This window comes from Chinchilla lanigera, unplaced genomic scaffold (assembly GCF_000276665.1).
Source record: "Chinchilla lanigera isolate Chin_1 unplaced genomic scaffold, ChiLan1.0 scaffold00015, whole genome shotgun sequence".
In the NCBI taxonomy this organism is placed as follows: Eukaryota; Metazoa; Chordata; class Mammalia; order Rodentia; family Chinchillidae; genus Chinchilla; species Chinchilla lanigera.
In genome coordinates, this window is record NW_004955416.1 from 14,302,320 (window position 1) to 14,312,468 (window position 10,149).

A 10,149-nucleotide genomic window follows, 5' to 3' on the forward strand; every position below is an offset into this window, starting at 1 on the left:
AAAGAAAGAAAGAAAGAAAGAAAGAAAGAAAGAAAGAAAGAAAGAAAGAAAGAAAGAAAGAAAGAAAGAAAGAAAGAAATGGTCAGAATGAGGGGATAAGTGTGTTTGAAGCAGTGGGGAGTTTTTGAGGGGGACTCATAGCAGTGTGTCTTTTACTGTAATAGATCTCTTTTTAAAATTGTAAACATTCAATATATGTCTCGATTGCACTGCATAGGTATACCTGACTTGAAAACTTATGTAAATCCAGATTAAAGAGCATTTGCTGGACACAAAATATTTTTTAAAGTCTTCTAATAAGCATCCCTGTTGAGATACGCCACACACTCCAGCTCACTCCTGCTGCTCTGTCCCCCCACAAAACCGCAGTCTCAGCCCAACTGGAAAACTCCCCAGCACCCCCGCTACCCCCAACACAGTCGCCGTGGCCATGAACACTCATACTTGAGAAGAGAGAGCCACATAGGCTGTGCTGCCTGCATGCCTGGCATCTGGAGCTGGCCAAGTGGAGCCATGCCTGTGGTCCCTGCTCCTGGCTGGCACTCCCCCCTCCCCACCCCTACTATAAATAACCCCCACCCCCACCCCGCTGCGGGCTGCCAGGCTGTTACAGCAAGAGTTTCCATGAGGTCAGCTTCCCAGAGGGGCTCCCAGCCCCCACCGCACTCACCTCTGGCGGAGGCCTGTGGCCGGCTCGCCCCTGCACAGGGCTGTCCCTCGAACTATGCTTCCGGCGGGCAGGAGGTGTGGGCACCTGGGCAGAGGCTTGAGGTGGGACCTGCCCGGAGCTCTGGGTCCCACAAGCCGGGGCTCCATTTAAGGAAGCGGGGGGCTGGCTGTCGGCGCAGGGCTCCCCTTTGGGCTTTGGAGGGGCAAATCTCTTCCTGTTGAAAGGCCGAGCAGGCTGGAGGGCCAAGGAGGGGGTGTGCTGGCCAAGACTGGTGGGCATCTCAGCACCTCTGGACCTGATGGGTGCCTTCCCAGGAGTACCCTCTGCAGGTGCCCTGACACTAGGGGGCCGGGGCTCCCCCTGCCCCTGAGGCTTGGACGCCAGGGTGCTCTCCATATACATGTCCTTCAGGGAGAAATACCCCTCCTGGCCTGGGCCCGGGGCTGGGGTGGTGGCTGGGGCCTGGGCAGGGCTTTGGGCAGGGGCACTGTGGGCCCCGTCGTGAGTGCCCACAGCCGGGGCTGACTTCCTGACACTATCCGTCCCGGGGGACCCAGCTGCCCAGGCTGCCCGGCCCCTGCGCGGGGCCTGGACCTGCCCCATGCCCACGGGCCCCTGTGTCCCACTGGGAGCAGGCTGGTCTGAAGGGACACAGCTTTCTGCAGAGTGGCGGCTTCGGGCTGCCTTCTCCGACTCTGGTGTTTTTAGCCCCGGCTTGGCTTCCTCGTCTTTCCTTTTCTTCTTAGCCCTGGACTCCTTCTGGGGGGCTCTTGGCGGCCCCCGCTCCATGGCCTCGCAGATGTAGGTCAGCAAGCCGTGCTCCCCGTCCTCACCATTCTCTGGCACAGGCTCCCCGTTGGTGGGAGCCTCACCGGGAGCAAAGCTGTTCATCAGACCCAAGCTGCGGTGCTGAGCAGACTCGGTCTCGCCCTCCTGCCACGCTTCCAGGGCCTCATCCTTAGCCTCCCTGGGTGGGAACGGGGCCGAGGGGACAGGCACCCCGGGTCCACTCAGGCGCCTCTTGCGCTGGAAGCGGTCGGGGCTGAGCTTGCGCAGTGCCTCGGCCTCCCCAGGCGCCTCCTTCCCCTGCCGCCAGCTCTGTTCCAACTCCCGCATCTTGGCTGCGGCCTTGCGCTTCAGCTTGGCGAACCAGCGCTGGTGGATCTTGTACTCCGTCATGGTCCCTACCTCCAGGACCCCCGAACAGGACACAATGCCCTTGCTGTTCCGGGCAGAGGCCTGGTAGATGGCAGCATCTTCTTCTCGACACCTAAAGGCAGGAACATGAGGTGAGTACCACAGCCCACCTTAGACATCACCTCCTACCACACCCTCCATTCTGGGGGAGGAAACGGAGGCCAAAAGAGGATGGCACCTGCCCAAGGTCATGCTGTCCCTGGAGGGATTAGACTCCGAGCTCAAGAGAGCTCTCTTCAGGAGCAGGTGACCAGCACGGCCCCTTGTGAAGTAATGGTGACTCAGTTGCTTTTTTTGGCTGCTGACTTCATGGAAAATGTTTCACTGGGGTTGCTCTCAGCTCTGTGGCTGTCAGAGATACTCCCTCCCTGGCCTCAGGAGATCCCAGGCCTTGGAAGGCAAACATAGCTCACCAGGTGGCCCAGCCGGGTGCAGGACCCTCTCTTCTCCTCCAGAGGGTGTCTGGCCATCTCCACTGGGGACACTGTGCCCCAGGGTGGGGGCAGAGAGTACGTCACACCCTTCCCCTCACCTGTACAGCTGCAGGGTGTGGCGGTTGCCCTGGTGTGTGATCTCGTACTTAGGCAAGCCACAGTAGCGGTCCAGTTCTGTGTCATCCTTGTACCAGGTCACCTCTGGCTCTGGGTACCCTGAGGAGGAAACAGGATACTGAGCTGCAGTAAGGTAAGGTCCAAAACAGTGGGAGGAGAGAATGAAAGGCCCGGTTGCCCCCAGACCATCCGCCCTGGACCTGCTGGACCCACAGGCTCCCTGTACAGCTCAGCCAACATTTTAGTAACTACGGCCTGTCACAGCTGAGCCCTGGAATAAAACGTACAGGAGAAATTGCCTCGCCCCCTGCTTGGAAGAGAAGTGTGGAATTTCCAGAAATCCTTCACTGGTGGTAATCTGTTTCCTCTCTACAGTAATCCCACAACCCCAATTACAGCGAAGGCTCTGTCCTCTCCCTCCAGGGCCATCACTGCCCAGAGCCCTCCTACTTTTGCCCCCAGTTCCTGAGCTAGATTAACAATGCAGCTAAACCAGCCATTTACCCCCTGCCCTTTCATTCATATTTCATCCTTCTACCCACCCATCCATACCTACAAATTCACTGTAGTGAGACCCGCTGAGGGGTCTTCCCAGCCCCTCTTCTCTGGGGTCTCCCAGCCACCCATGAGGAAGAGCCCCTCACTGTCACAAACACACGTCTTGCCTCCCTGGCCACAGCTGAGTGGCCAGGGAAGGTGAGTTCCCTTCCGCGGACCCCGAAGCAGGTAGTCTCATCCAGGCTTTGACCTAGCATTCGGGAGCGAGCACCAAGAGACAGCCTACCCCTGTGTCTGGATATAACTTTGAAGGGGTCAGACAGCTACAAAACACATAAAGCTGATTTGCAGTGAGAGAGAAAAATGAAATTGATGTTCAGGATAGAACAAGGGGTAGGAGGCAGAGAACCCCAGCAGCTTCCAAATCTGGATTCCAGTCATGATGAACGGAGCCGCACCCCCCAGGTCCAGCCCAAGAAGCTCCTCCTCTAGCCAGGGAGTTCTTCTTCTTTTCTGACTCGGGCGCCAACTGACCAGCTTTACTTGGTAGACCCTCATTCCAACATATGCAAGCGTGAAGGCCCAGCCTCTGCTCTCAGGAACGACTGCACCGTAGAAAAGATAAGACCGGCGCTTGGCAGGAGAGCCACACGCAAGGTGCCTGGCATCTACACACTCCACCTGCCTATGGCCGGCGGATGAACCACACTCCCCTCCGCATCGAGGCCACCTCTCCGGCCCTCATTCTTGCTCCGTCTGCTTCCTGCACTCTACCTGTTTACCGTACCATTCCCGGCACCATCGCCCTTCCTTAAAAGAACTGCATTTGTCTCTATATCCTCCTTTAGATCCTGCCATCTCTCTCTTTTACAGACTAGTTCTTTTTTTTTTTTTTTAATTTAAAAGAGCAAAAGAAGGACAACATAGCAATAGGGGGATTCACCGAATTACAGACAAAGTGGTAGGACATTATCAATGTTTGTTATTTTACCTATTGGTATCTTCAAGATGGTTTCTCAGGAAAACAAATAGACAAATAATAGTGAGCTACAGACAAAAATGGTAGGAAATTAGCAATGGTTGTGGTACTATACTTTGGTTTCTTCAAAGTGGTTTCTAGGGAAAACAAATAGAGCTGTACATGAGTGATCAATTAAACAATCATTGACTATTCTCAATGATAGTAATAAACATACATCCAAAAATAGCACAGGAACAATAGAAACATTACAGAGTTATGGACAGATTGGTAGGAAATTATCAATGGCTGCTGTAATACATGTTGGTATCTTCACAGTGGTTTCTCAGGAAGACAGAGATACGCAAGAAAGATCTAACAAATAATTACAGCCTAAAGGATGTGAAAAATAGCGGATTACCTCCTCATCAGTGACTCTTTTCACTGAGGTGTGACAGCTGGAAGGAAGGCCAGGATTGAAAAGAAGGACCAAGAGATTAGCACAGGTGTCCAGCAATAGGCTGTTTACTTTTCCCTCTATAGTCATGATTATGCAGGGCTCCTCTTGAAGATAACAGTCTGGCCAGAGGGAGAAGGCAGAGTATGCCCTGGGCCCCTTCATTCCTGTTGGACCAGCTGGTAGGAGGGGTCTGAGCTCTGAAGCCTTCTCTTTAGACGGCAGTCCAACCTCTAGTGGTCACCTTTACAGTCAGGGCATGGTCCAGGGGGCTTCGTAGGGCAGTCCCTCTTGAGGTAGCCTGGCTTTCGACAGTGATAACAGATGAATGTAGTCATCGAGTTTTTCTTGGGGCCCCAAGAATCAGTCTTAGGGTCTGTTTCTCTTAGTGATGCAGCAAAGGCAGCTGCTTTTTTTCAGTCTCTGTTTTCTCTCCTTGGCCTCCTCCTCCTCACAGCTATAAAATACTGAGGAGGCAATTCTTACTAACATCTCAAGTGAGCTATCTGGGGCAAAAGCCATTTTTTGTAGCTTTTTTCTATTTGGGGCTGACTGAGTAATAAACTTATCTGTAAGAATAGTTTGTCCCTCTACTGAACTGGGATCCAGGGAAGTATGCTTTATCAATGCCGCTTGTCTAAGAAAGCAGAGGGGTGTCAGAATAGTTCTTTAAAAGAGCCGTTTGAAGCCAGGTTGGTGGTGCACAGCTATAGTCCCAGCACTCTGGGAGGCTGAGGTGGAAGAATTGCAAGTTCGAGGCCAGTCTGTGTAACTTAATGACATGCTGCCACAAAATAAAAACTAAAAAGAACAGAGGGTGTAGCTCAGTAGTAGAACCCCCCTGGATTTTGAACCCCAATACAAAAAAAAATTGCTTTGAGATTAGGCGAGGTGCTACCATCCTATAAACTCAGCTATTCAGGAGGCTGAGGTGGGAGGATCACACTTAGGCAACAAACAAAGACACCATCTATAATAATAATAATAATAATTAATAATGAGTTCCCTGTACTTGCTGTCATCACTCCCTTTCCTCCAGCCAGGCCTCTGTACCCAACACTGCCCCAGAATTGCTCCTGTCAAGGACACCCAAGAATTGTACCTGGCCAGTGCCAAAGGCAGGTCTTACATCTCATCCATTCCATGGGGCCACTTCCAAGAGGCTCTTTCTCCTTTCAGCTGTGCCCCCAACTCCAGGGCCCCCCATTCTGGTCTCTTTCATGGTCCTCCCTCACCACCTAGACCAGCCCGGGGCTCAGGGCTTGACGCCACTGACAACCCAGGGACCAAATCCCGCCCTGGCTTTTGAAGGTCTGTGCACGCATGACCTCTGCTCTCCACATCTAGCCCAGCCTCTCCCTGCCCACCCACCTCTGACCCCTGCCCCGCAGCTGTGTGCACACTTGACACTCTCACAGGCCGTGCGCCACCTCCTTAGCTCCTCTCCCCATCTGCCCCGCAGGCCTCAGGACATGCGCCAACCTCCTAACAGCGTGAGCCAGCTGTGGCGTGGTGACCGCCCTCTGTCTGTTCTTCCTCGCACAACCTCTTGGTCCAGCCATCCTATTGGCCCTCCCTTGGGAAGAGCTCCAGGAGCCAGTCACCACCATCTTTTCCCACTTGGGTTTCACCAAGGTCCCCACTGCCACCCTGGCCACTTGGCAGCCCAGTCTCATGCCAGCAGCCAGCTTCCTGCTGGAACACTGAGCAGTGCTGGCTGTAAAGCGAGCCCCGAGTTTCCATTGTGAGCTAAAAGCCCTGGTTACATCACTGCGCATGTGGCCCCTGCCAGCGCAGGTGTCCCCACCACCCAGTAGGATGACCTCATCCCACCAGGTCCAGACAGAGCCACCCACCCCACGACCGGGCAGCACAGCCCCAGCTGCTGGGACACCTGGCAGGTGGGGGGCAGGGCGGCCAGCGGGGCCATCGGCAGCTGAGGGCTTCCCAGCAACAGGGAGCCTTGGTCATGGAGCGATGTGCAGAGTTCAGTGCCTGTCCCCTGGGCTGCATGAGCTACCCTAAAACACAGCCCGGTGGTGCAGGCAGACATGCACACGTGCGTGTGCTCACAGCAGGGGTACCTGCACACACACGTGCACACAGCAGAACTTGAGCCCTCCGTCCTCACAGCCTGTGACCCCCTATCACAGCCCAGTGTCAATGCAGACATTTAACTCAGAGCCTCTTCCCAACCGGCCCCCGTTTACAGGAGCTCAGATTCAGGAGGAGAAGAGTCGGAAATGTAGGTTTTCAAAAAAACTTCCAAATACAGAACTTTATTTGGCCCTCAGAACAACCCTGTGCAAACAGCTGCTGATGGTCTCTGCCAGCATCACTGAGGACCAGAGACTGAGCTGAACTCTCTTTGTGTATTACCCCATCTACTCCTCAGAGAAACTCCAGAAGGAGCACCTGGTCCTAACCCTCCACTGAAGGAAGAGGAAAACAGGCTGGTGAAGTGAAGGCTCCCTCCCAAAGTCATCTAGGGAAGAAGCGGAGCAGCCAGCATTCAAGTCCCTCTCTGCTACAAAATGGCAAATTTTTATCTGCTTGTTTCTTTTTTGTAAAACTGCTTTTGGTTTCTGTCTTGTGCTCTGAGTAATTCCTTTTCTTTTCTTTTTTTTTTCTTTTTTTTTTTTTTTCTTGTCTTTTTGAGACAGGGTCTCACTATGCAGTTCAGGCTGGCCTTGAGCTCACTTTGTAGCCCAGGGTGGTCTTGAATTTGCAACAATCCTCCTGCCTCAGCCTCTGGAGTGCTAGGATTATAGGCATGCACCACCATGCCTGGCAAAATGGCAGATTTTTAAACCCCAGTTTATACAACAGGAAAACGAGGCCCAGAGGAGCTAAATAACTTGCCTGGGGTTACACAGCTGGCATGTGCCACAGCCCCAGGTTTCCTTTTCCTTTTTCCAGTGCTCTCTCCAATGAGGATTCTGATATTAATATATGAGTCTTTTCTACCAGCTGTCATCACATTAGTCTTATTTCCCTGAAAAGAATTTCTTTGGAAACTTGATTCTTTCTAAAAACTCAGCGTCTTGCTCCCATCTGCCTCCTGCTGATGCTCCTGCTTCCACCCTTGGGCACAGCCCTGCAGGGAATGCGCAGCGGGGCAGAGGACAGTGGCGGAGGCAGCCACCGTGGACAGAGATGCTGTCTCAGGACAGAAGCCCTCTGAGGCCCGTCAAGCCCAGCCTCAAGGGAAGATTCCCGGAGCCTCGTCCCTCCTGCAGGCCCCCAAGTGCATCCCACCCCTCAACCGGCAGGGCCAGGAGCAGGTGCTCTCCTTGCCTAGACCAGACCCTAACCCCCAGGAAAGTGCTGGTCGCCTGTGTCTGGCGGGCCCTTGGCAGCTGCCTGTCCTGGCCTGTTTAGGGGATACTGCTGGACAAAGGAGGAGATGGGTACCCGTGGCCACTGTCTCCACCGGATGAGCTGGGGCAGCATGACAGTGTCACAGGAAGGCCACAGCTGGTCACCACCAGCCACCTCTCCAGGCTGGGAGACCTGATTTCTGTTTCCTTAGTTCCTAGAACCTTCTGCATCTTGTCGTCTCCCTCTTCCCCTTTCCTATGATCTACCTTTTCTTCCTGGTGGCTGGAAAGGGCATGTTTATGGGACACACTATGCTAATCTTTCCTAATATGTTGCATTCAATCAGAGATGAGTAAGGAAAGGTACCACAGAGGATGAGGTGTGGAAATGGGTCAGCCCTGTTGACACTGCAGACCTTGGCAGGAAAGGTCCCTTCTGGCTGGCAATCACGAGATGCAGGGAGAAAGTTTACTCCAGTGGGTTAGACTTGAAGTGGGGGAAGAGCTTATTCCCATGATGACACTGGGAACAAAATGCTCCCAGACTTAGAAGGTGGAGTCAAAAGACAGAAGAGGCACACCCCTGTAATCTCAGCACTCAGGAGGCTGAAGGAGGAAGATAGCTATGAGTTCAAGGCCAGCCTGGGCTACAAAGTGAGCCCAAGGCCAGCCTGAGCTGCATAGTGAGACCCTGTCTCAAAAAGGCAAAAAAAAAAAAAAAAGGAGAGGGAAAGATGAGAAAATAGGAGAACAAGTTCATGGGAAGAGACATCCAAAGCGGCATGCAGGAAGGAAGAACAGAGGAAAACAGGAACAGGAAATCAATATTAAAATATCAAATTTCCTAGAACCAAAGGCTGAGTCTCAGTTCCCAACTGAAATACCAGAGTATGCCCTAGAACGAAGACCCAGATCAAAGGGCACTGTTACAGGATAACACGATGCTCTTCCAAGCTTCTAGAGAGAAAAATGGTCACCTACAAAGAATTAGGCTCAAACTGCCTCCCTGCTCTAACCAGCAACAATGGAAGGAAAAAGACAGTAGTGCAAGGCCTGTAAACTTTTGACGGAAAGTTATTTTTAACTTAGAATTCTATACCCAGCCCAACTTTCCACTAGGAGTAGAGTGGTGAAAGCACCATTTTCAGACACAATGAGTCTGACATTTATTTCCCATGCACTCTTTCCAGGAAGTTACCAAAACAGGAATATAAATCAAGAAAGAGAACATGTAGAGTGCTAGAAGCAGGAAATGTCTCGCAAGAGAGAGGGTAAGAGACAGGACAAGTGTGCACGCACCACACTAGAGCAGAAGGACTCCACGGGAGCCAGGTCCAGAGCCTGCATAGAATGCCCTCCGCTTGCTGTACCACCTTTGGAACCTGATGAAACTACTGGAGACAGCACTTCAAATGAGCAAGAGAAGAAATCAAGGAGGGAGATAGAGCCCAGGAAGCGGCCGGACGTGGAAGCACACACCTGTCATCCCAGCACTTGGGAGGCTGAGGCAAGAGGATGGTGACTTTGGGCCAGGATGGGCTACATAGCAAGACCCAGTCTCAAAAAACTAAAAACTTTACAAAAAGAGGTTATTGGGGCTGGATGTACTGCTACAATGTAATCCCAGCTAGCTAGGGGGGTGAGGTAAGAGCATTACAAATTCAAGCCCAATCTGGGCTTGAATAATAAGACCCTGTATCAAAATAAAAAAAAAATTCAGAAAAAGCCTAGAGATATAGCTCAGTATGAAGGTCCTGAGTTCAAAAAGAAAAAATATCATCATATATAGTATAATTATAGTGTAGCATGCTATATATACACACATTTGGATATACAGATATACAAATATATACTATACATAATCATATACAGTACTATTGTAGTGTAACATAATACTATAGTATAACAATTACATACCATACTATTCAATTATAAATATCATATAGGTGTAATAAAGCAAACAATAAATGTTGACTTATGCAAAAATTATTGTGTAACTGTGTGGAGAAGAAAATGAAGAGACAGAGAAAATGATGGTCTAAAAGACTTAATTCCTACTCTACAGTAACAGGAAGACAATAGAGAACATTTAACACCCAAGGCTCACAAGTTGGAAGCTTTGCTGCATTACTCAGCACTGTGGAGAAGAGTATACGCCAAGAGACAAACTGGTCTTTTTGATAAATATAGAAGTTGGATATAATTTGCACATATTTTTTACTCTTCTGTGGGTTTTGTTTTGTTTTGAGACAGGGTCTTGCTATGTAATGCAGACTGGCCTTGAACTCGCTGTGTAGCCCAGACTGGCCTCAAACCCATGGCAATCCTCCTGCCTCAGCCTCCTGAGCGCTGGGATTACAGACGTGCACCACCAGTCCCAGGTAGAAGTTGAGTATAATTTGAAGCCTCAAATGATGTGTCTATTTTGATAAACTAAAGTCTAACTTTCTTTCACAAGGAGGAGCCGGGCACGGTGGCACACACCTGTAATCCCAGCA

General features: G+C 51.3%; 1 protein-coding gene across 2 annotated transcripts in view; it reads right to left on the reverse strand.

The window, feature by feature from the left end:
- The window catches only part of Alpk3 (alpha-kinase 3), a 43,006-nt gene that overhangs the window by 22,489 nt on the left and 10,368 nt on the right, over window positions 1-10,149 (reverse strand). For both annotated transcript variants that reach the window (XM_005381491.1, XM_005381489.1), the window contains 2 exons: window positions 2,400-2,517; window positions 671-1,940 (listed from right to left, as the gene is read on the reverse strand). In XM_005381491.1, coding sequence (XP_005381548.1) covers window positions 671-1,940; window positions 2,400-2,517 — 1,388 coding nt within the window. The remainder of the gene's footprint in view (window positions 1-670; window positions 1,941-2,399; window positions 2,518-10,149) is intronic.